Genomic DNA, 25,358 nt, shown 5'->3' with positions numbered 1-25,358 from the left:
TAGGTGCGTCGACACGCAAGATGCAGCGTGATGCAGGGCAGTGTGAAGATCACCGTAATATGGGTGTTTTGGATTTAATCATTATTGCACATTAAGGTGATCTTCACACTGCCCCGCATCACGCTGCATCTTGCGTGTCGACGCACCTACGCGCGTTCCTGCGGGAGTGCAGATCTGCATCATCGTGCGGGTTATTCACGCACTCACGCGCGTAGGTGCGTTTTGTAAATTCACGCACGGCGGCTTCCATTTTCAAATATACACGTCACGCCCATTCAAAATCACGCGCGTCACTGCGGGATCAGTGTGCCATACTGATTTCGCCCCGCACCTACGCGCGGGGTGCGTTTCTCCGCATGTATGCGTGATCCGCATGAACGCGCGTAGATGCATCTTCAGTGTTTTGGACTATGCGTGTTTTCCATACAAACGGAGATATTTCCATACAACGGAAAAAAACGCATCCACGCACTATGCTGCATCATGCGGGGCAGTGTGATAATCGCCATAATTGAAAAGGAAGAAGCCGAAGAGATAACGAGAAAAAAGAAAATATTAAGGTGATCTTCACACTGCCCCGCATCACGCTGCATCTTGCGTGTCGACGCATCTACGCGCGTTCCTGCGGGAGTGCAAATCTGCATCATCGTGCGGGTTTTTCGCGCACTCACGCGCGTAGGTGCGTTTTTTAAATTCACGCACGGCGGCTTCCATTTTCAAATATACACTTCACGCCCATTCAAAATCACGCGCGGCGCTGCGGGATCAGTGTGCCATACCATGCGTTTCGCCCCGCACCTACGCGCGGGGGTGCGTGTTTCTCCGCATGTATGTGCGTGATCCGCATGAACGCGCGTGGATGCATTTTCAGTGTGTTGGACTATGCGTGTTTTTCATACAAACGGAGATATTTCCATACAACGGAAAAAAACGCATCCACGCACTACGCTGCATCATGCGGGGCAGTGTGATAATCGCCTAAAAAGAAAAAACCCACTCGCTCGCGCGCTCGCAACAGGCGGGATATTGCCAGCGGCCGCTCGCTACTGCTAGAGCATTCTCGGGAGTTCCCGCGCAGTCGCACGACTCCGTTCATGGAATTCGCGGGAAGTCCCGCGGCGCCGCGGGCATCCGCGCGACTCGTTCGAGTTTCTCATGCGAAAATATACATTATAGTAATGGGAATAAAGTAAAAATTCAAATGACACTCAAACCGCGCTTCGCTTCGCTGCCCTTCGCCGCGCTTTTGGTGTGAATTGAGCCTCAGGCTAAGAACTCACGGAGCGATTTTGAACCGTGCCCGCCGCGGTGGCGGAACTGCGTTTTTAATTTCAAACTCACGAGACCGGTTATTTGCGCGGTTACACAGCCGTCGCGGTTGAGATTATCGCCCGCAAATGTGGCGGCCAATGATCGCAAGACGCAAGACGGGCAGCCTCTGCGCTACTGCGATCGCCGGCCAATCGACCGCGGAGCGCGCGGGCGCAACCCGCCGAGGCTGCGGGTGACCGCGGCCCGCGCGATTCTACTAGTTGCCCGCCGGTGCAGCGGGACCCGCAAACAAACGCGCAGACTGCGGGCGTAAAACGCGTCGTGAAATGTGCTTTAATTTTTTACATGTATATCTGCATTCTACAGAAGCTACGGGCCCGCAGCCGCGTCGGTCGCGGGTGAAAATCGCTTCGTGAGTTCTTAGCCTGACGCGCAGCAGTGCTGCCGCTACATTGCTGTCGCGATATTGCTGCCTAGCTCGGAATGTAATCTCATATAAGCCAACTAGCTTTTGCCCGCAACTTCGTTCGCGTGGAATAGTGACTACCAGCAGATTTTTGATTTGACCAATAGATGGCGCTATATGTCCGGAATAATTTTATTTTTATTTTTTTTTTGTAATAAAAGCTATCCTATGTCCTTTCTCAAGTTTCAAACTATGTCTGTACCAAATTTCACACAAATCGGTTCAGTAGTTTAGGCGTGAAGAAAAGACAGACAGACAGACAGAAAGACAGACAGACAGACAGAGTTACTTTCGCATTTATAATATTAGTTTGGATAGAAATTGTACGGGGACCAGTAGTGTCGCGGCAGCACTGCTGCGGCAACACTGCTGCGTGCTGCGTCGTTCGGAATCAAGCCTTTATGCTGTCCTAGTACATACTTCACTATTTTGGTTCGGCCGTATTCTGTAAATTAGTTTTTGACTAATCACCTCGTCCGCGGAAACTTCTTTCCGTACCCGGATAAAACGTACTTTGCGTTCAGCGCAGAGAGTGTAGCTTCCTAAAGGTAGAATTCCGTGGGTCGCGGCTTACGCAGCCGCGCGCGGCTTACGACAGTCGTCGGCCGCGCGCGACAATAGTCAACCTATGAAAATGTATGGCGCCGCTGCCGAGGCTCGCGACAGTCGCGCGCGGCCGTCGAATTTCGCAAGCCGCGCGCGGCATTGTGTTGAAATTAGTAGATTTTGTTCGTCCGTTTCCTCTAGTCGAAGTGCTAATTGATATCCTTGAAGAAGAAGAGGATGACGTATTGCTGTGGCTGTATTATGAAAATAGATTACCAATCGACCCTATTTTTAAAAAGTAGAAATGATGAAGGATACTACCCAATACTGATTCAAAAGCATTTGTATTGTAATGAAAACAAAAGGAAGTTTTGCCGACTAAATAAAAAACAATTCAATTCTGGTTTTACTAAAATTATAAAGATGTTACTAAGCGCTAGACCATGTTGAGATGCATTCGGCCGCGCGCGGCTTACGAAATTCGTCGGCCGCGCGCGACTGTCGCGGACCTCGGCAGCTGTGCCATACATTTTCATAGGTTGACTATTGTCGCGCGCGGCCGACGACTGTCGTAAGCCGCGCGCGGCTGCGTAAGCCGCGACCCACGGAATTCTACCTTTAGGAAGCTACACTCTCTGCGCTGAACGCAAAGTACGTTTTATCCGGGTACGGAAAGAAGTTTCCGCGGACGAGGTGATTAGTCAAAAACTAATTTACAGAATACGGCCGAACCAAAATAGTGAAGTATGTACTAGGACAGCATAAAGGCTTGATTCCGAACGACGCAGCAAGCAGCAGTGTTGCCGCAGCAGTGCTGCCGCGACACTACTGGTCCCCGTACAATTTCTATTGGCTTATATGAGATTACATTCCGAGCTAGGCAGCAATGTCGCGACAGCAATGTAGCGTACCTTTAAGGTAGAATTCCGTGGATAGCGGCTACGACAGCCGCGCGCGGCTTACGACAGTCGTCGGCCGCGCGCGACAATAGTCAACCTATGAAAATGTATGGCACCGTTGCCGAGGTCCGCGACAGTCGCGCGCGGCCGACGAATTTCGTAAGCCGCGCGCGGCCGTATGTATCTCAACATGGTCTAGCGCTTGTAACATCTATATAATTTTAGTAAAACCAGAATTGAATTGTTTTTTATTAAGTCGGCTTACGAAATTCGTCGGCCGCGCGCTTGCCGCAGTTTTTTCTTGCCCGTGGTACTACCAGACCGCTTGGTAGTACTACGGGAAGAAAAAATTGCCTGTGGTACTACTGGTAGTACTATTGGTAGTACCACGGGCAACAAACGGTCTAATTAGGTTTCTAAATAATTTAATGAAACCTACCTTCCTAAATGCGATTACATTTGACTGAATTTAGTGACTGAATCATTTAGGCTAAGAACTCACGGAGCGATTTTGAACCGTGCCCGCCGCGGTGGCGGAACTGCGTTTTTAATTTCAAACTCACGAGACCGGTTATTTGCGCGGTTACACATCCGTCGCGGTTGAGATTATCGCCCGCAAATGTGGCGGCCAATGATCGCAAGACGCAAGACGGGCAGCCTCTGCGCTACTGCGATCGCCGGCCAATCGACCGCGGAGCGCGCGGGCGCAACCCGCCGAGGCTGCGGGTGACCGCGGCCCGCGCGATTCTACTAGTTGCCCGCCGGTGCAGCGGGACCCGCAAACAAACGCGCAGACTGCGGGCGTAAAACACGTCGTGAAATGTGCTTTAATTTTTTACATGTATATCTGCATTCTACAGAAGCTACGGGCCCGCAGCCGCGTCGGTCGCGGGTGAAAATCGCTTCGTGAGTTCTTAGCCTTAGGGTGCGTCCACATCTGGCGAATGTGCCGCGAATGTGCAGCTCGCGAGCCGTTTGCGAGCTGCATGCGAGCTGCGCGCGTGCAGTCACTGCAATAGTTTGGTGCGCCTCTTTAGCGCAACTCATGCAAGGCTCGTATAGAGCGCGCGAGCGGCGCGCGATCTGCGCGCACTCACAGTTCTCGCGCTTACAGTTCCGTCTACTGGCTCAGAACTATCGAAGATGTCAGACGACACTAGTGTTTTTAATATAATTGCTGCATCATTAGCTATTATATTACTGATAAAAGGAAAAAAAAGAGACAACGGCGTTAGCTTAGCCTCCAGTAATCAGAAACGAACTGAACGGGTAAGTTATGAATTATTTAATAACTAGAACGTCGCGCGCCGCCTGCGCGCTGCTCGCGTGCGGCGCTTAGGTCGCGCGCGAACTGCGCGCGGGCGGCGCAGAAGCGGCGCTCGAACAAAAATGCACGCGCGCAGCTCGCGGGCAGGTCGCAAACGGCTCGCGAGCTGCACATTCGCGGCACATTCGCCAGATGTGGACGCACCCTTAGACGACTGAATTTAGTCAAGTGTAATAAGCCCTTAATTACTGATTAATTCAGTCATATTTGAGTAGCACCATGTGCTTAGACATCTAAACTGGCCGGGTATAGGGAATAGAAATGAAAAAGTATAATATAATGAACCAAACTTTAATACGCCACTGAGTTTCACAAAACGAATGGAACAGCACTGGGGTAAGACGCTTCGAGACTGAACTCCCGATTTGCTGAGAATAGACGTCATATCGCAACCAACCCGGAGTACTAGTCTCTTGCAGCTCTTGCGTGTCTTGTTCACGATTAACAAATCTTTGTACAACACGTGTGGATCGTTATTTTGGGACATCCGCAACAGCAGCCGCCTCCGCAGCAGCCACCGCAGCACCCGCCACAACAGCCCCCGCAGGGTCCGCAGCAACCACCGCAGCATCCCCCGCATCCACCGCAAGGGCCGCAGCCACCGCATCCACCACAGCCTCCACACCTGACGAATTACAATATTTTTATTAACTATTCACCAACGACTTCGCAAAATCATGACCATGATGACCATGACATGATCATGGAGGTAGGATTTTTTTTGAAATATGCTTGTAAAAAGACAAATCGCATCGCCCCTAACTGGCAGACTACGTGTTATTCGCGTGTATCACCGCGTGAAGGTCCGCTGTGTAGAGCCACCGAGGATTCAGGCCACGTCCGTGTACAGGCTTGCTTAGTGCCTATAGGCTCGAAAGTAGCTTAGTACGAAGCTAAAGGTAAAAACTAACGTTCGAAGATGTACGTGATCGACCAGCACAGCGCGCTTGGAGTGCATCATGTAAACGTGTTGGCTTTTGTAGCAAGGCGCAAGGTAGCTCTCCCAACCTTCTAGGCCCTAAGCAAGCCGCCAGCCTGAACGGACGCGGCCGTAGAGATTTAATACAAGTGTAAACAGTTCATTACTTACATTTTGAGGATATGTTTGATATAGTTACTGTAGATAGATAAAAATAATCTTCACCGACGGTGAACAATATTTGTGATAGTGATGAAAAGTTTATTCAAATAGATTTGTTCAATTATTTTCTTAGAAGATACTGTGTTTTTATATCTTTACGCGTATTTTCTACTTTTTTTGCTTAATTTTATATTTACTGTTAACTACACGATAGATTTGTAAAAACTGATTTCATTTTGACATTCGGCGACCTTTTTGACTTTTTGACATGTTCGGAGACGTATTTTTCAAATGATTTAAAAAGTTTTGTATTCAGCCTTTACTTACTTACTTAATTTTCCAAAGGAGGTCTTCAATGCATTTCTATACTAATATTATAAAGAGGAAATCTTTGTTTGTTTGTTTGTTTGGTTGTAATGGATAAACTCAAAAACTTCTAGACCGATTTTAAATATTCTTTCACCATGAGAAAGCTATATTATCTGCGAGTAACATATGCTATATTTTATCCCGGTGCGGGCAGTAGCTCCCAAAGGACGCGGGTGAAACCGCAGGAAAACGGCTAGTATGACATAAAAACACCATAGCCGTGCTGTATACAAACACAAAAAGCAACAAGTCGGTACAATATACAGTATTTCGGAAGGCACTTTGAAACTGCGGGTCCCAGTTGGCATTTTAATATCTCTGGCAGTCCACATGGGTAGTCAGTCAGAGGTTAGAAAATGTCTGCACTATTGTAATCTACATACTTATACACGATTTTATATTTTTTATATTACGTGTATATACATTTTTTCAAGCCATAATAGTGACCTAGTGGTCAAAGCATAAGCTTCTCACGTATGTATGTATGCATTATGCGCATTTGATTCAAGATCAGGTACTTATGTACATGTAACTTTTATCTAAGTACTAGCTTCCGCTCGCGGCTTCGCCCGCGTCGAGTTCGGTTATATCGCATTTCCAAGAGAACTCTTCAAAAGTCCGGGATAAAAACTGTCCTATGTTCTTTCTCAAGGTCAACTCTATCTTTGTACCAAATTGTATTAAAATCAGTTCAGTGGTTTAGACGTGACAGCGTAACAGACAGACAGAGTTACTTTCGCATTTATAATATTAGGGATATCTAGGAATATTTTTCTGAGTGTTTCTGAGCAAACATGGAGAAAAACATCTCGATGAAACTTTAATGTGTGGAATCGCCAATCCATCTTGAGCAAGCGTGGTGATTAACTATTATTCCTTTTCTGTATGTGATAATGGCATGTTGGCATGTGCCGTGCAGTGAAATAAAGAGGCTTATGATGAATTCATTAGGTATAATGGACTTGGACCTTGCAGCTTCCTATGCCTCGCTTGACCACTGGGCACCTGATATGCACAGGGCACAATGGTCCAAACAGGTGCTAAAACAAGATATTCCGCCATGCAGGCCAGTCATTATCTGTTTATTTTTTATGGCAAAAGCAATCAGGTAATTTTTTAAAGATCTGTCAAAATCTTGAAAAAAAACTCAGATGTGAAAATACAGAAAATCAAAGAAACAATTTTTTTTATAAATTTTGTACAAAAGTGTTTAAATATCAAGAAAAACAATGTGCAGCCCCATCCAATGCTTGCCAAGTTACAAGGAGCCCCCAACATATATTCCTTGTATCCCCATCAGAGTAAGTTGTAATCCTATTTGGGCTTTACTTTCCCCGTCTACTGTATTCAGGAAAAAAACTAAGATTGGTAAAAATATCGGCACCAGGATTATGACACGCGGAACAACTGAAGTATTTGCGATTCTTTGTATACTTCCTTATATGCTCCCCCTTTGTACTCTTTTATGTACCTTCCTATATATTCTCCTTATGTACTCGCATCAGAAATGAGGTAATCCGTCAGAGAACCAAGGTCATCGACATAGCCCACCGAATCAGCAAGCTGAAGTGGCAGTGGGCTGGCCATATTAGCCGAAGAACCGATAACCGTTGGGGTAAACGAGTTCTAGAGTGGAGACCGCGCCTCGGCAAGCGTAGTGTAGGACGTCCTCAGGCACGGTGGAGTGATGACTTGCGCAAGATGGCTGGCAGGAGCTGGATGCGAGAAGCCGAAAATCGATCTCAGTGGCGTGCACTTGGAGAGGCCTATGTCCAGCAGTGGACTGCGATAGGCTGATGATGATGGATGATGGTACTCGCATGTACTTCATTAAACACTCCCCTATTTACTTCCATACGTAGGTATGTAGGTATGATATGCCCTTTTAAAGAGCTGGATCGTCCCTTGCTGCCTGTGCAGACGCGGGCTTAACAACTTCCTAAATAGTCTTCTATTACCTAAGAAACTAAAAAAATAATTTTTGGAAGGACATAAGCGCCTGCAGAAATCAAGTGCGCAATAACCACGATTGTGAGAATAGCTACAACAGATCTGTATATAACATTATGTAAGGGAGATACAATTATGTAGTTTAAACGGCGGTATCATTGAAATTGTAATCAGTTTATTCGAAAGAATTACCCCGCAAAGAATACAATCGTTGAAAAAGGCAACCCATCAAAAGTTGAAGGCAAAATGGTTGACATTTCTACCGCTCCACCTACTGTAGAAGATTCATGGTTTTTGATTCGACAAAGGCTACTTTTAATTTTTAATACCTATAACGAGCCATCTAGTTCTGAATGCCCTTGCACGTAAAAGGTAAAGTGCTTACACGATCATCAGATTAATTTCACTTCTTTACAATACAAAAATAACAAACCAAAATGATAAAAAATACACTTCTTCCAGGGTCCACCATGCCTGCCTTGCGGTATGGATAATTGGACGGTTCGCCGACCCCTCATCGTTCATGACAGCACGTTTGACTACAGACCCACTAGCTGGCCTGGCATGGTGTTGAACAATCAGGACAAGAAAGTGCGGTATCAGCTCATCAATTTTGAACGGCCTGTATGTACCTCCTTACTTTTTTCGAAATTTCGTAAGGAAGATAATGAAAATTCTTGATATTTTTAGTATCGTCTAGCTTCTTCCTTATATTTTGTTTAGGTCTGTGTCTTCGAAAAATATTGCGAAAGCATGTAGGTTATCCAAGACTTCGTCTAATATAAAACAGGTATCGTCTTAAAATGCGAACGATGTGCGTGTTAGTTGTTTTAAACACGCAGGAACAAGCCTAGATATAAGACTATATTTTAATCCGTTATGTTTATCTGGCCTCACGTTTCTTTCACCACCCTTCAGTTGTAAAGACTAGATAGATAATAGAATAAACCGTTAATTTGCAGGTAAAATCGCACTATCCGACATGTTCTCCATCCTACAATAGTTGCTGCTAATCTGGTAAATAATTTTAATGACTACTTTCTAATGCTTAACAAAACTAATCATAGATACGGACAATTAAGATTTACCTCATTTATGACGGCCTATTTAGTGAAAAAGAAAGTATAGTTTCTGACATATAAAAGAAAAACTGCGCATTTTGAAAAGAGAACTGTCATATTTATTGGAAGGGTTTGACATCAATCATTCAGTGACAGTTTTTCAATTCGTCATAATTTTGGATGAGCAAAATTTATCCGAGTGGAAGTTTTTAATAAATAATTAAAATATAAAGAAATAAATCCACAAAAATGTGTGATCGAATGGGTGTTATTGGTCAATTGCAGACAGTAATGTCGGCAATTCAGTAAGTTTGACAAATTCTTGTCTACATTTTGCTTTGCGCTCTACAGTTCAGGCAACTCGAGTATAGTTTTCACAGGAAATACTTTCCAAATATCTATGCACTTGAAATATTTGTTTCAGAGGTTGCGGCGGCTGCCGACCTCACTGCTGCCGACCCTGCCGGCCGTGCTGTGGCAGCGGCTCCCTCGTCACAGTATACAGTCAAGTAGCACATATCCAGTGACGGGCCACCGCGCTCGCGATCACTTACTAAGTCACATACCTATCTTTGCTTCTAATCCTCAATGAATCAATCATCGCTAAATAGAACTCCTTGTGGCATCTTTCTCATCTGTGCCTGTATTCCATAATTCCATCTATTAATCATCAATTAAAAGTTTCGGAATTAGACCACAATCAAATCCCAATAATTTGGGATCCTTTTCAAACAAAATTTCGCCTTGCATATCAATTATCAAAATCTTTTCTCGCGAAGGTCTTCTCATCTCAGGTTTTCAAAATAGAAATTTTCTTCGCAGTGCGTCAATACTATTTAGTAAGTAGTAACAATAGTTTTTCTTTTTTTTACAGATGCCGTGTTAGCGGTGGGCCAGCCGCCAAGACCAGTTGCAGCATTCGACAAAGCGGTTATAGAAATTGGTCATCATTGAAACTGAGGCAGGCTAAAGAAGGAATTTAATAAGTTAATTTGTCTGGTAAAAGTTCTGTACCGTCACGTGGTTTAATTAACTGGTTGTTATTATGTAAAAGTGTCAATAAAAAATGTTATATTTAATTTGTTTATATTTACGGGTATAATACCTATACATATGTTATACGCCCTCTTCAGACTTTTTGTAGGAGAGATCAATCCTACCGATTTTTGTAGGGCTATCTATGATATTCTGAGATATGATATGATCACACACGAAGGCGAGGGCGAGATGCAAGGTATGGCACACCGAATCCCGCAGTGCCGCGCGTGATTTTGAATGGGCGTGACGTGTGTGCAGGACCACCACAGAGAACGGTGAATATGAGAGCCGCCGTGCGTGAATCTACAAAACGCACCTACGTGCGTGAGTGCGCAAAAAACCCGCACGATGATGCAGATCTGCACTCCCGCAGGAACGCGCGTAGGTGCGTCGACACGCAATATGCAGCATGATGAGGGGCAGTGTAAAAATCGCCTTATCCAGTCTGCTCGTGCGTGTGGACCAGGAAAGCATGCGCATTCATGCCATTGCAGCAAAATTTGTATGATACAATATCTACATTACGACAAGGTTGTGAGCCTATTTTATAGCTTTGTTTAATGTCGTATGAGACCCACAGCGCCAGGGTGCTTGAAGCAATGGACGGACCGAATAACATATCTAATGTCTTTGAGCATGCTGATAAAAAAGGCCCAACGTATAAAAGTCAAATGTCCAAGGAGATGTAAAATGCCGATTGGCCGTCATCTGTAATCATTTTGGTGCTTATTTATATAGAGAGGCTTCTCAATTCGCTGCACTCACGTGACAGCCAAATGCGACGGTCGCTTGAACCCGAAGAACTCACACGCCGAATGTGGTATCAGCCTAAACGCTATAAGACCAGCTCAGCTCCAAGAACTCGCTATGAAATGACAGCTATCCACCATCCAACTGTGCTAAGCGCAGTTTAACCATTGCTGTTAATCGAGCATGTACATCGTACTAACATAGATATAATTTGGTATTAATGAATAAAAAAACACCAGGAAATAAATAATCCCACCAAAAACATAAATGTAAAAAAAAAACAAGTCTCTACGCAATTCTTCTACCGTACAAAGTTTTGAGATCGCATAGAAGCCAAATCCTGTTCAACTTAATTTCTAATAATAAATCAATATTTTGTAACTATATCAATAGTTTTATTTCGTTTTTAAAAAACGATTAGATGTGTTTAAGAAGTGTCTTCCAGTGTACCATGGGAAAAGAGGAATATATGGAATAACTTCCACTTTTTTGTAGTAATGCTCTAATCTATTAAGTTATTCTAAAATTTACAGATCTGAATGAAGGTAAGTAACGCTAAGAAAACACAAAACTTACCACTTTACCCTACTCTTCTCCGTCAATTCTCGCCATAAATACCGCAGTGGAAAGGTGGCTTTACACCTTTCAGCCGACTAGATTTGTTTGAAAAATCTATTAGTCACCCAAAAATCTGGTAGGCCTGGAGAGGTTTATAAATAGGTGCACGCATTCCAGTCGCGGCTTTCATTCGAGTTACCGAGCCATATTAGTAACAAAATTTTAAAGTAAAAAAATCAAAATGACGGGTTGTTGTCCTGCTCCTCCTAACTATTGTTGCCCTGTTCCTCCGTCTCCGAACTGCGCACCGATGTATCCATTGAAGTGTCCTCCGAATGGTCCGCCTGCACCGAGATGTTACGCCGTAAACCCGTGCATCAACATTTACAGTTGCAACACACAAATTATGTAACCTTAAGTGAAGAAAACCGAAATACGATTTTGTGAAAATAGTGTTGTGAAACTCAATAAAATCAACTATGCTACCGTGTTGGAGTTTTAATCTTTTGTCCTTCAAGTAAGTCTAGTTAGTTAGGTACTAGTAGTTGGTATCTCTATAAAATACCTGATCGGCTGAAACTGAATAGCCACGAGACGATGTGGTTTTCGGAAATGGTTTAGTAAATTACGATCACTAGGAATACTAATAGGAAAGTGGACTGTACTAACTTTTCTCTCATCCATCCTCCGAGCCTTTTTCCCAAACTACGTTGGGGTCGGCTTCCAGTCTAACCGGATGTAGCTGAGTACCAGTGCTTTACAAGGAGCGACTGCCCTATCTGACCCCCTCAACCCAGTTACCCGGGCAACCCAATACCCCTTGGTTAGACTGGTGTCAGACTTACTGGCTTCTGACTACCCGTAACGACTGCCAAGGATGTTCAATGACAGCCGGGACCTACAGTTTAACGTGCCATCCGAAACACAGTCATTGGTGTCTAAGATATACTTAGAAAGTACATACAAACTTAGAAAAGTTGCATTGGTACTTGCCTGACCTGGAATCGAACCCGCGCCCTCATACTCGAGAGGTTGGTTCTTTGCCCACTAGGCCACCACGACTTTTACTAACTTTTCTCTATATTGTAAAATTTTATATAACTGTCGAAGGTTTTGAAACACGTTAGAAATATCTCTACTAAAGATCAAATATTAGAAATATCTGTACAATAGCGGTTTGGTATATTTGGTGATCATTTTACTATTATCTAATAATCTTATTTAAGTCCAAAAGTATGTATAATATTATACGATTTAAAAAGCCATGTTTCAATAAAATTACTTTTATTTCAAAACAATCACCAACATCACTACTAAAATTTATTTCATCACAAATCATGGCACATGATACAATACAGAAATTAGAAAAATAACTTTCGCTACCGTAGAGGAACTGGGACTGGATACCAACAACAAGCTTGTGGGCCCTGAAATGAACAAAAGAGAATATTTACTTTTCAGCATTTGATTTTATTATTTCTTAGAAAAAAACCGGCCAAGTGCGAGTCGGACTCGCGCACGAAAGGTTCCGTACCATTATATATAAAACGGACAAAAAAATCACGTTTGTTGTATGGGAGCCCCCCTAAATATTTATTTTATTCTAGTTTTCAGTATTTTTTGTTATAGCGGCAACAATAATACATAATCTGTAAAAATTTAAACTCTCTAACTATCATGGTTCATGAGGTACACAAGGTTCATGAGGTGCCTGGTGACAAACAGACGGATGGATGGACAAAGGAGCAAAAACAATAGGGTCCCGTTTTACCCATTGGATACGGAACCCTAAAAAGTACAAGTAATATGGAAGTTTTCTTACCTGTCTCACATAATTTTCAACTTTATACCGTATGTTCGGGGAGGTCCTCGTGAAACACTCGCCAGGCAATCCAGTCTTCCTAGTGTGGAACACACTGTCATGAACTATTAATGGCCGTCGTCGTGTTACCGGATCAAGTTCGCAGTGTGGGCAGCAACTACGGCATACCGGCAAGCATGGGTAGGGGCAAGGAGGCGCCCGGGGGCAAATAGGTCGTTGTTTGGGTAAAATAGGAGGAGGGCACTGGGGATTACAGCAGGGTAACACCGGCTGATAGCATGGTGTTGGCTCTGGGCACGGACAGACCTGGAAATATATGAAAAGATTTGTAAAATGTATGTTACTATACTAACCAATAATTTAAACGTTACGTATACTGTGGAAAAACCAATACCGGTGGCGGATCGCATGGCGGAGGTGGGGGACAGCAGGGAAGCACAGGTGGACAACAGACTGGTGGAGGTGGAGGAGGCGGGCACGGCTCAGGAGGCGGGCACCTACGAGGTCTACACGGTGGCAAAATCGGCACTATAGGTGGCACGCAGTCAGGAATCACGGGGGCCGGACACTGCCGGAACACTGGGCAGCATTTACACGGCGGACACGGCGTACAAGGCACTGGCGGCGGACAGCACGGCTGGCAGCATGGGCACGGCGGGGGACACGAGTAACAACAAGGACCCGTACCACACGGTAATATTGGTGGACAGGTCGGGCAGAAAGTACATGCGCACATTTTTTCAGATTTTATAAACCTAATTCTATTTTATATTACTCAATAATTTTTATTTTTTTGTAGTTTTTTTGATTTTAGTTCATTTTTAGGAAATTATATAAAAATATATTTTTGATATAGATATACTTTTTATGTCAAGATAATAATGTAGTGTTTGTATCGTCAATCAATCATTCCATCTTCTGCCAGCCAGCCCCTTTCAACAGAAAAAGATTAGAGCATTGGCGCTAGAATCGCTGGTGGCCCTTTCCCAATATTCTATACCTGGACGCAAACATTCGGTTCCCGGATTCGGTTCCAGATCATTCGGTTCCGGAATTCCGAATCGGGATTCCGTGACAGTAGCGCAGATGTCCGGTTTTTTCAATTCGGAATTTACATGACCAATACGTATAGAGTAACTATAGTGAAAGCACGCCGTCATGGACGATGACGAATTTGATTGCAATTGCACTTTTAGTGGCGCTGAACAAGAAAAGAGGAAGCCTCGTTACTACACAAAGATTGACTGAAAGTCAGTTCTATGTTACCCACAACATTTTTTTATGAAAATTTATAAAGGCAAGAGAAAATAAAAAACATAATACTCACATGAGACTGTGTTTGAAATGTTTGAATACAGAACAAAACTTTACCACATCATTGGGGTATGTATTTATTTAAAATCAATTACTTATAATTAATAAACTCTGTGTAATTTTTTTTTTAATTTTTCCCTCTCGGGAATCTTCACACTGTAAAATTTAAAACTGTGAATCTTGACTATCTTCAACAGCAGTTTCTTGTATATAGATAGTTCGGGGTAGTTGGAAGATGCAAGATTTGCAATGGAGCGGATAACAATTTTGGGCTAAGAGGTACTCTCACTGTTGACAGGTTGCTGGAAAGATGAATAAAAATAACTTGATGAGGTGAACTTTGCGGTACATATATCTTTCGTTGCATACTCGGAATGAAAGCTGGTGAATTGTCATTGTACGACGATGGTTCATTTCCCATAGTGACATTTTTTACCAGTTGGAGCACGCCCAGTTGAAAATTATTTTTTGTTGATGATTCATTTTTTTCATGTAGCTTCTGAAACTTAGTAAAAAGTTTGTATCGTCGTCTTCGTCAGTACCTATTGCTTACCTTTGCAGTTGCTTTCGGCCTCCATTGCAATATATTTGATATAAGAGATGGTTTATTTATTACCAGTGGTGGTGGTGGTGGTGATCATGACTCCAAAGGATTAAGTCTATCTTTTTGAGTTTCAGTATCTTAATTTTGGTCTTCCTTTTTGTCTTAGGTAGCATGTATTTCCTTTGGGTAATATGTCTTAGAATCCCTTTTACTAAAAATAGGTGTAAGAAAATAAAGTAAGTCACTAAAAATGTTTGGCCTTTTTGGCGTCACTGCCGCTGGGAATATTTTTGTTTCTTTAAACTTCTTTTCGGTAGAAAAGTAAATACTTACTACCTTTTTCCCATTTCTGGCAACGGATTTGATTTTTTAAGAATTAAAGGGCGATTTTATAGTGGGAAGCCGAACTATTTCTGTGCTTGTTCAAAAAACCTGTAAAGCTATTTAGAAAGTATACCAAACCGCAGAAATGAAGCCACCATCATCAGAAGAACGTTGGATTGAAATTGCGAAACCATTCTATAAAAATAAAAACTTTCCAAATTGTGTAGGTGCAGCAGATGGGAGGCATATTTGTTTGATATCTCCCCAATATAGTGGATCTGCATTTCACAACTATAAAAAATTACTACTCAATTGCATTGATGGCAGTAGTCGATTCCGACTACCGGTTCATAGCTATAGATGTGGGAGCCTTTGGCAGAGACAGTGACAGCAATATTTTTAACTATTGGGTTTTTGGTAAAAGATAAAATGAAAATCGCCTTAATTTGCCCGAACGGAACCCAAATCTCTGCCAGGAACTAATGGACCACTTCTATCGTATATATTTCTAGGAGATGAAGCTTTTCCATTAACTGCTGACTTTATTTATTTGTTAAAAATAATTAATAATGACATCGACAGTCCAGAACTCTTATCAAAACTTTTCTTTAACATCCCACATAAATTAGTTCGTTTCAATCCACCACTACGTATACCGAATGCGTCTACCAATTACAGACAAAATAGTTATATTGTGCGAGCAAGCCGTTGCTTCAACAACCTGTGCAGGCAGCATGATTTCGATCCATTTATAACCAGTGTTGTGTCGGCGAGAAGGTGTCTAAGCCGTAGCTTCTTCAAAAGTTAGATTAGTTTTCTTATATTTTGTTTTTGTTCCTACCATTGTTCTTGTATTATTTTTATTTTTTTTACTTTATGTTACTTTATTTTATGTTAGCCTGGTTATTTGACTGGTTGGCAATAAGTTACATATTTTATTTTATAAAACCTGTGCATGCTCAGTTTGCTCATTCTTTTTACAATTGTTACACTATTGCTATAAGTGAAGACTTGTCATTGGCTCCCTGTTAACTAAACTTGTGTTATTTCTAGTTATTTTAGCTGTAAGTCTTCCATGTTACATAAAAAAAAAAAATAATAAATAATAATTTTTTGAAACCTTATCCAAAGTTTAATCTCAATAATCAACATCGAATTTTTAAAAATAGACTGACTCGATCTCGACGTATTGTAGAATGCGCTTTCGGCATTCTTTCAAACAAATGGAGGATATTTCATACTAGTTAGTTTGACCATACCACCAGATTTTGCTGTTCGACTAACAAAAACAGCAAGTGTATTGCATAATTTTATACGCAGAAAAGATGGTTATATAACTTTACTGGTACGTTGACTCATTATTTCGAGGATTTGCCATTTTATTCTTCAGGACCATCCACAAACAGAGGTCGAACAATAAGAGATAATTTCGCTGAAAACGTCATGACGGCGTCAGGAAAATTGTCATATCTATACAGTGATAAAATTATCAACCCAGTTTGATTTAACTATAAAAACAATAAATATTATGTACTTACATTTGTTTGTTTTGTCTGGGCAATTTTCCCAGTTACTAAAAACATTTTTACTAATCTGCTTCCAAGCCAAATCCTTTACGTCTCTGTTATGGTAGCCTGGATTATTCAAATCCCATATACATGGATTTTTTTCTATGTTTATTATTAAATTTTCTACTTCGCACATTTTTATCCAAACAAACAAAAAATCAATGTAAATAGCGTAAAGGCAAGGTGAATTTCAATAAATGACAAACGAAAGTGGTTCTGATTGTGATTCGGAGAGTGGTGATTTTTTCCGTGCGCTCGCATAGTCAGAACAAGCAAGTCAGTCAGACAAACAGTCAGGTGCGATAGCTTCAAGCTCTCTGCACGGTGAACTGCAGAGTTCTATCATGGACGCACTTACACGAACCACTTGAACAGTTGGAACTGATTCGTCCGGTCGACAGCTTGAAGCTGTCACCCCTCATTGTTTCAAGAGGTTTGTGTATTGAAAGCCCTAGTCTCACGGAATCCCGAAGCAGGATTCCTGATCGGTAAACTCCGGAAATCCAATGTGTGCGTCCAGGCTAATACGGAAACAGAATGCAGCTGAGCTAACCTTGAAGCTGAATTTTAGTTAAAACTTTTTATAGTGCACAAAGTTTTAGTTTTTCTCATCGTTTTTCTAAAGAAAAGAATAAAAAATTTCACCCACAACTGTCATAAAATCAAAAATTTTATGAACATCAAAATTGTTTTGTATTAAATATTAAATATTTTATAATATAAACATAAAAAGTGAAAAATCGTAATGAGTGCTCCGTTCTACAGCTATGATCCTTGCGTGTGCACGGGGCAGCCGTGCGGTGCATGCTACCCCTACACCACGAAGCCTTGCGCTGCGTCGTGTAACGACCTGAGGCCGTGCTCGGTGTGTCCAGGGGGTGGGTGCTCGCCGTGCCCGGCTCCAGTGCGGCCCTGCCCCACCCCCTGTCCACCATGCCCGGTCCTTCCGTGTCTGCCACCTTGTCCACCATGCGATAAGGTACTTTCTTTTCTATTCTATTTATTGCACATCTGTCACAAACAACCTTGAATTCTGATTTTAGTCAAATTATTCCATTTGGCTTCACAGTTATGATTCTTGGCACTCTGACAAAATGTTTACTTTTATACTTTTCAATGTTATTTCTAGTCTAGACTTCAACAATTTAATTTTGTTTGTAGCCTATGACGCCGGTGCCAAAGCCTGTGCCTCTTTGTGAGACAGTAGCGATTCCGTGCTGTCGGCCAAACCGGTGCAAGCCGTGTCCTTGCTACTGCTGCACCGAGCCCGGGATATGCTGCCCCAAGAGGTGCAGCTATCCAGGAGTGCCTGTTTGCGGCTGTGGCTGCTGTGGACCATGCATGCCCGTTTGGTAGTGGAGTACTAAAAAAAAAATATTTTGTTATGTGTGTGTGTCTTTATAATACAGTTATGTTTTTGGAATACTTGCCAATTTATTGTTTTTATTTTTGTAAATTGCTATAATTAAGAATCACATCAACGGATATCCATAAAGGCTACTATACTATGGGAGACTTAAGGCCTGAAACTTCGTTAAGCGTTATAGCCGGTTTACACTCTCGCGCGAGTGGCGAGGCGAGCTGCGAGGCGAGGCGCGAGGCGAGAGTGTAAACGCTTCCTCGTGCCTTGCCTCGCAGCTTGCCTCGCCACTCGCGGCGCTCGCCTCGGAGGCGGTTTTTTGGGCACGAGTCAAAGGGATGCGAGTATGGCAAACCGAACGCACGAGAGTGAAAACAGGCACTCGCTACCTCGCGAGCTGCGGGACGAGGTACGAGGCGAGGCGCGATTTGAGGCGCGAGGCGAGAGTGTAAACTCGGTATTAGGGTGCGTCCACATCTGGCGAATGTGCCGCGAATGTGCAGCACGCGAGCCGATTGCGAGCTGTCTGCGAGCTGCGCGCGTGCAGTCACTGCAATAGTTTGGTGTGCCTCTTTAGCGCAACTCATGCAAGGCTCGTATAGAGCGAGCGAGCGGCGCGCGATCTGCGCGCAATCAGTTCTCGCCCTTACAGTTCCGTCTATTGGCTCAGTACTATCGAAGATGTCAGACGTCGCGCGCCGCCTGCGCGCCGCTCGCGTGCGGCGCTTAGGTCGCGCGCGCGCTGCTCGCGTACGGCGCTTAGGTCGCGCGCGAACAGCGCGCGGGCGGCGCAGAGGCGGCGCACGAACAAAAATGCACGCGCGCAGCTCGCGGGCAGGTCGCAAACGGCTCGCGAGCTGCACATTCGCCAGATGTGGACGCACCCTTAAGGTAAGGTAAAAGTACCAATAGTCGTCGGATTTCGGAAATCACTGACTTTGAAGCGCTACTGTGTGTTAAATATTTAATAGAAAATAAAAGTTTTTGCATGACGTGATAGAGTATTTATTCATTATTCTAAATAACTAATGTTTTTTTAATCATTTTGATGGGTTTATATACTTATTAAGGCAAAAGTAAAAAAAGGGCGATTTGTACCAATAGTCGTCTGATTTGTACGGATACTCGTCAAATATTTCCAGTACTCGTCAACTTTTAATGCTAATGTAAACTCTCTGCTCTTGAACATAAGGTTCAAGTTATGTACATTTTTTTGTGCTTGAATTTGTTAAGCATACTTGTGCTTTTGAAACATTAGATAGGTAGATAGATAAAAAAACCATTTCCTATTTAGAATAGCAGGTCATAATGTGTTAGAAGAGCAGGTATTCAATAAAACAGATACATAGTTGCATTTTAATTTATAGTCCTATCTATCAATCGCTTGGAATCACCAAACCAGTCTATAAAATAAAATATACATATGTTAAATTTCTTAATCATAATAACCATGCAGTCATGTGCATATGTAGCACGAGTAAAATAATTAATTTTAAAATATTTAAATTGTAAAATAAAATAATTAGTATTCACAAAAAATATAAGCCACATTCATTTATAGCTTTCCGCGAAATAATTACTAACATTCATAGATATGTAGGTAAGGTTGTCATTCATCAAAACTTCTGAACTGCTTAGCGCATGCTAAGTACCATTTGCAAAAATCTCTATAGACAGTTCAAACTGTCTACTGTCTTAAAGGTATCAATCAAAAAATAAAATATGATTAGGTACAACTAACTGTTCAAACCCAATAATAATAATATGTAATAAGCCCCACAGGGCATCTGAGGCGGATGACGGGGAGTAGCGACCCCGCGGGGCAATATATCCGAGTGCTCCAGGGAGAGTATACTGTCCCCCATCTCCGGCCTGCCGGAGTGAAGGTCTCCCGCCTCTTGGCTTGCCTTCATTGGCCGACCAGAGTGGAGTCGCTAGAGCAGGGTTAGCAGCCCTGCTTGGATGGTAGATGCCTCGTGATAAGTGGTGGGTGGGCCGGTGATGCTGGACCCACAGGGAGCGCGTGATCTGCGTTTAAAGTCCGCCGAGGTATCCTCACCCTTCAGCCGCTCATGATGTACCTGTTGCCCTCTTGTTGCGAATTTAGCGACTGATTCCCGGGAGCCCAGTAAGTGAGGTGGCGAGTCTCCACCTGCCATTTTAACATGTATTTTATACATTGTCATCGGCAGGTGCCATAGTTCCTCATCATCATCATCCTCCGAGCCTTTTTTCCCAACTATGTTGGGGTCGGCTTCCAGTCTAACTGGATTCAGCTGAGTACCAGTACTTTACAAGAAGCGCTGCCTATCTGACCTCCTCAACCCAGTTACCGAGGCAACCCAATACAAGGGGTATTGGGTTGTTAGACTGGTGTGAGACTTACTGGCTTTTGACTACCCGTAACGACTGGTTGCCTGCCAAGGATGTTCAATGACAGCCGGGACCTACAGTTTAACGTGTTACGTGCCATCCGAAACACAGTCATTGGTGTCATTGCAGGATATACTTAGAGAGTACATACAAACTTAGAAAAGTTGCATTGGTACTTGCCTGACCTGGAATCGGACCACCACGACTTTTTTTCCAGGTGCCATAGTTCCTATAGTTTCCTATATCTTAATTCACTAACATCCCAACGCAATAGCCCAAGTAGTTTTCCTCCATACTTTGCAATAGTTTAGCACAGAACCGGAGATTGTCCTTGGGTTCATTTCTATAGTATATATGTATATACAGGGATAATCGTCGGTTTTGTGTCACCATTTCATTAAAGTTGTCTCAAAAGGGCGTTTTAAATTTTCTTGCTGCATCTGATGGTGTGTGTGGCCCCTTGATTTACAGCTTTTATGACTTTTAAAAGGCCCTCTTGCTTGTAGTTTCTTTCAGTCATGATCTGCTATTAAAATTACGATCATGCAATCACTAAATACAGACAATTTTAAATAAAAAAATCTTACTTAAGATTACTCTTTACCCATCAATATCGAATACGACAAGCAAATTAGTGACAACGACGGAAGCTATGTCATCTTAGTTTTAAAACTGATTTTAATATTTTTTGCGTCAAAACTAGTTGAATGACATAATTTGTATTCAGGCACTATTAAGGCACGTTAGGAAGACGCGGTACAATACGCGTGACGAAATGCAGTTATTTCGAACAAAAAGCGTAGTGTAAGAACAGTCAATTTTTGTTTGCCACAAATTGTAATCCGAGCATAGTAGAAACAAAGGCTAGTGCTAGACCTACTTGTACCCAAAGCGGTAGATCTTAATCGAATGGCGGAGGCCTACAGCTGCCAACATATACCTGAAAAAACACTCGTAGAAAGTGCATACTTATAGAAAACAGGGGATTTAACCATTAAGAAACATATGAATTGAATCGAATAACATGACTGTGTACGTGCATCTAGCTAGAACCACCAGAGTAAAATTTACCCCTAAGAAAAAGCTTAAAAGAAACGCAGTTTTATGAACAAATGTAGTATAAACCTTAAATATGTTTATTCTAGACAGTTATCAATTTTGTAAAAGTCCCGATATTAGCTATTTATTCGCATTTTGTACTGTAAAACACAAAATATCCTCATCATGACGAATTTAGGTGCAACTTTTGAGAATGTCCCAGAAGTCGTCATAATAATTGTAAAATTGACGGGTTTTGGGTCAAATGGGAGTTTTGAAGTACCAATAGATGTCACATTAAAAAAATATATCTTCTATGTTAAAAGTATTCCAAATTGCATATTACATCGCTAGCAAATAAACTTAACCATCTAATTAAACAAAGAAACATACCACAGACCCCACTGGAGTTATGTAAATCAAAAAACAAAACCACGTGGTGAGTTTCACTTTTGACAGCTGAACTTCACGAAAAAAGGATTTTGTTAGGGCACACACGTTTCAAATAACATATCTTAGAAGCCGTGACTGTTAAAACCCCGTATTGTTATTTCAATTGTGCAATATATTATCAAGAATATGTTGATATATAAACCGGCCCATTTTAAGTTCAGTAGAAAATAATAATAAAAGTTTTAAGATTAATTGACGACTATTGGGGCATGACGACTTCACCCGCGTTTACCTTATACTCTATTGAACAAAAAAGAGACCTCGGCCCAGGAGTCTTTGAATAATCGGCGAACATCCATTAAAAATAAGAAAGATCCCGACGAAGTGAAAACCTCCTACTTTTTTTGCGAAGTCGTTTAGTTATTATATACTAGATTCTACCAGTGGTTTCATCTGCATTCCGAACCATATAAAAACTAACGCTATACCTAACCTTCCCAAATAAATAGGCTATCTAACACTGAAATAATTTTTCAAATCGGACCAGTAGTCCCTAAGATAAACAAACTGTGCAGCTTTATAATATTAGTACTTAGAGATGAGTCAAATTATGTTGTGTTTCAACTACGGTGCCGTAGTAATTCATAGCTAGCGAGATAAATCCTTGAAACCTGAGTTTCGGGTTGCGTCTTGTAGAAGGCTAGTATAGATTCTTCAAGTTTCAGGGCACAGTGGGCATGCGATGAGGTGGGACATGGTCTGCATAGCAGCCCCGCACTCGCACCCAAGGTCCGCCCCGCCCGTGAAACCCCACCTGGACCTATTTATTGTTTTTGCTTCGGCCGACCTGCGTTCGAGTCTGTTTAGGGACTGCCAAACTCTTCTCGGGAGATCGTGTCCAGGAGGGAGACTTTCCAAGAGCGGGATAAACGGAGTGGGCAGTGAACTCCTGGACCGCCAGAGTTCCCGTCTGGCTAGAGAGGCCTCATCATCGACAGGAGCTAGTGTAGATGACTAAGCTAAGATACCTACTTTTTTCGCTATTCAGTGATAATATGACTGACTGGCACAAAATATGAATAAGTTACAGAGAACAATATGTTCTGCATTCGAACCACTATGACATTCATTAATGTCATAACATCATTTCTATGAAAATCATCTAAATTACTAAAAATTATAAAAATAACGAAACCTTCAAAAAATTGGAAAATTTTATAACAATAAACCACAAAAAACTATCAGTAAGTATTTGCTACTTATTTATGGGTATGTATTTAGAACTGCATTAGGTACTAGTTTCAGTCAGGAGTTTCTCCAGCGACCCGCGGGTGCCTTTCCCGAAAAATGGGCTATCTAACACAGTTTTTTTTCAAATCTATTTACTTGAGCGCGTTAGCGTGTTCCTGCAAATAAACAAAGCTTTATAATAGTACAGAATTAAAGATTTGAACATAGCCTGAGCCGACATTGTCCTTAACCACAATACCCCACAGCAGATCTATCAATGACGTCATCTTATAAATGGCGCCACTGCAATCCGTTTCTGTTTCTCAATATAGTTACCCAGATACAGACAGATAAGTATACTTCTGCGTAACAGTACGTTTGTTAAAACACTTATCTGTGTAGATGTGTCCTATCTAGATATCAGTACGCTGAAACTACTGACCGTATTTAATTTTTCATATTTCATGTTTCTTCGCAAATTCAAATATTATATCATTTGGTAAGAAAGTTCATTATGGTAGTACTTACGGTACTTATAAAAAATTTACTTTTTTTAGCTTACTAACAAGAGACCTTTATTGGCAGATAATCTATCAAAGCAAAGTAGACAGGGTTACGGTTCACAAGTATGTCAGTGTTGCCCCGCGGGTTCGAATGCTGCCGTGCTCCTCCGAGGTACGGCTGTGTTCGCGGAGAGTACAGCATCTACTACAAGAGGCCACGGTGCGGCCAGCCCAGACCACAGCCCTTCCAGCGAGAGTGCGCCTGCTACTACTGGGGATGTCCTAGCAACGCACCATGTGAGAGGTAAAATACGATACTTACTTTTTTTTTTCAGGCTCTTCTTTATCTGTTCAATTTCCATTTACAACCTGCCGAAATTATTATCACTTTTACGAACTTTGTTTTTCGTACAAAATATGGTAACCTATGCCATTTTTACAAACTCGGCTAACTAAACTCTGAATTGAACACAGTCATTCAGGTAAAGGTGAGCCAGTTAACCCATAGAAACTCTTAAATAGACCGTCATGGATTAACAGGCCTGTAAAATCTTAAAACGGGTCGTTAAGAACATTCAGTACTAGGTACATACAGCAATATTGTTATAGCCCGTTTAAGATTAGTTAAATAGGTTGTTTGTTATTTAGACATGATGAATGGGTTAAAATAAAACTGATTGCTACGAACACGTATGATAATGTTCTATTATGCTTGGTGTATGTAAATATTTGGTTTAAATTGATTAATTACTTCGCTTGGATTGAGACGATACTTGTGTAAGGGCAGAAATAGTATAGATAGATAGACGAATCTGTTGTGGAAAACTGCGACCAATACCGAGCAAGCACTGTTGCACATGTAAAATTTCAACAAAATGCTTCTGCCTTAGTATCATGTGTCCAAACTCTACCACCAGACTAAATTCGTCTGTCAAAAGTTTGAAAGAATCATTGATGGTTGAGGTGAGATTGCGATCCATTATTTGGTCTCTGTTTTTCCCAGGCCTTGCTGTTACGACTACCCTTGCAAGGCTCACTGCTTCAACCACGGTGCGTGCACGAGGCCGAGCGGCCGGTACGCGCGCACTGTCTGGTACCCCGGCGAGTGCTGCCCCGTGGTGCCGCCCTGCCAGGCCTTCACCTGCCCCAACCCGCCCTACCATCCCTGCTGCTACCACACTTGCAACAAACACGTCTAATATCTAAATGATAAATCAACCTCGAAGGTTTTTAAAACAAGCAACTGTTGGATTAGCAGTCAGAGGTTCTCCAAACAAAATTCGGGAGCAAGGAGGCCTCGCATTATTGGAAGACCTTGTTTTAATGCCTTAGAGTGTTACTTTTTTGCAACCTAGACCTTGCAAAAATAATCGTTTCCAAGTCCTTGATTTAAAGCTCTCCCGAAAGCTTCAAATTCAAGGAATACTCAATGTTTTTCGTAAGTTCGTGGAAGTGCAGTCCTGATGTCGTACTTGTGAATCGTAAACTGTGTTGTCCAAAATAAATGAGATACATAGCATTTCGAGTTTTTATTTTTATTTTTGTTCTAAATCATAACCATTTTTTGTTCTC

The 25,358-nt window shown here is 42.3% G+C and overlaps 2 protein-coding genes, 2 long non-coding RNA genes and 1 other non-coding gene across 6 annotated transcripts in view; 2 read left to right on the top strand and 3 right to left on the bottom strand.

The window, feature by feature from the left end:
• Positions 1-25,358, bottom strand: part of LOC110374071 (guanylate kinase) — a 124,701-nt gene that overhangs the window by 78,854 nt on the left and 20,489 nt on the right. The window lies entirely within an intron of this gene.
• LOC135119289 (uncharacterized) lies at positions 4,786-5,842 on the bottom strand. Its single transcript, XR_010278122.1, has 2 exons — positions 5,601-5,842; positions 4,786-5,135 (listed from the first exon to the last, which is right to left on the bottom strand). It is a non-coding gene; the product is annotated as an uncharacterized LOC135119289 (long non-coding RNA).
• Positions 7,087-10,050, top strand: LOC110374104 (uncharacterized). Of its 2 annotated transcripts, XR_002429409.3 has the most exons (5): positions 7,087-7,261; positions 8,373-8,534; positions 8,873-8,927; positions 9,396-9,528; positions 9,846-10,050. It is a non-coding gene; the product is annotated as an uncharacterized LOC110374104 (long non-coding RNA). The 2 variants fall into 2 exon arrangements; XR_002429408.3 differs by lacking the exons at positions 7,087-7,261; positions 8,373-8,534; positions 8,873-8,927 and adding an exon at positions 9,110-9,276.
• Positions 12,585-14,032, bottom strand: LOC110374100 (uncharacterized). The gene is made up of 3 exons (XM_021331682.3): positions 13,534-14,032; positions 13,140-13,445; positions 12,585-12,744 (listed from the first exon to the last, which is right to left on the bottom strand). Exons 1-3 carry the CDS (start codon positions 13,873-13,875, stop codon positions 12,697-12,699), a joined length of 696 nt encoding a protein of 231 aa, XP_021187357.1. The 5' UTR covers positions 13,876-14,032; the 3' UTR covers positions 12,585-12,696.
• LOC110374102 (uncharacterized) lies at positions 23,153-25,305 on the top strand. Its single transcript, XR_010278115.1, has 3 exons — positions 23,153-23,297; positions 23,869-24,090; positions 24,790-25,305. It is a non-coding gene; the product is annotated as an uncharacterized LOC110374102 (transcript).

This window comes from Helicoverpa armigera, chromosome 3, assembly GCF_030705265.1.
Source record: "Helicoverpa armigera isolate CAAS_96S chromosome 3, ASM3070526v1, whole genome shotgun sequence".
In the NCBI taxonomy this organism is placed as follows: domain Eukaryota; kingdom Metazoa; phylum Arthropoda; class Insecta; order Lepidoptera; family Noctuidae; genus Helicoverpa; species Helicoverpa armigera.
This window is presented reverse-complemented; position numbering and strand designations above follow the sequence as displayed.

Excerpts from the sequence above, each read along its gene's own strand:
- LOC110374100 (XM_021331682.3), bottom strand. The coding sequence starts at position 13,875 with ATGTGCGCATGTACTTTCTGCCCGACCTGTCCACCAATATTACCGTGT. Across the intron at positions 13,446-13,533 it reads CGCCATGCGATCCGCCACCG|GTCTGTCCGTGCCCAGAGCC; the intron begins GTATTGGTTTTT and ends ATATATTTCCAG. Across the intron at positions 12,745-13,139 it reads TTGAAAATTATGTGAGACAG|GGCCCACAAGCTTGTTGTTG; the intron begins GTAAGAAAACTT and ends TGTTCATTTCAG.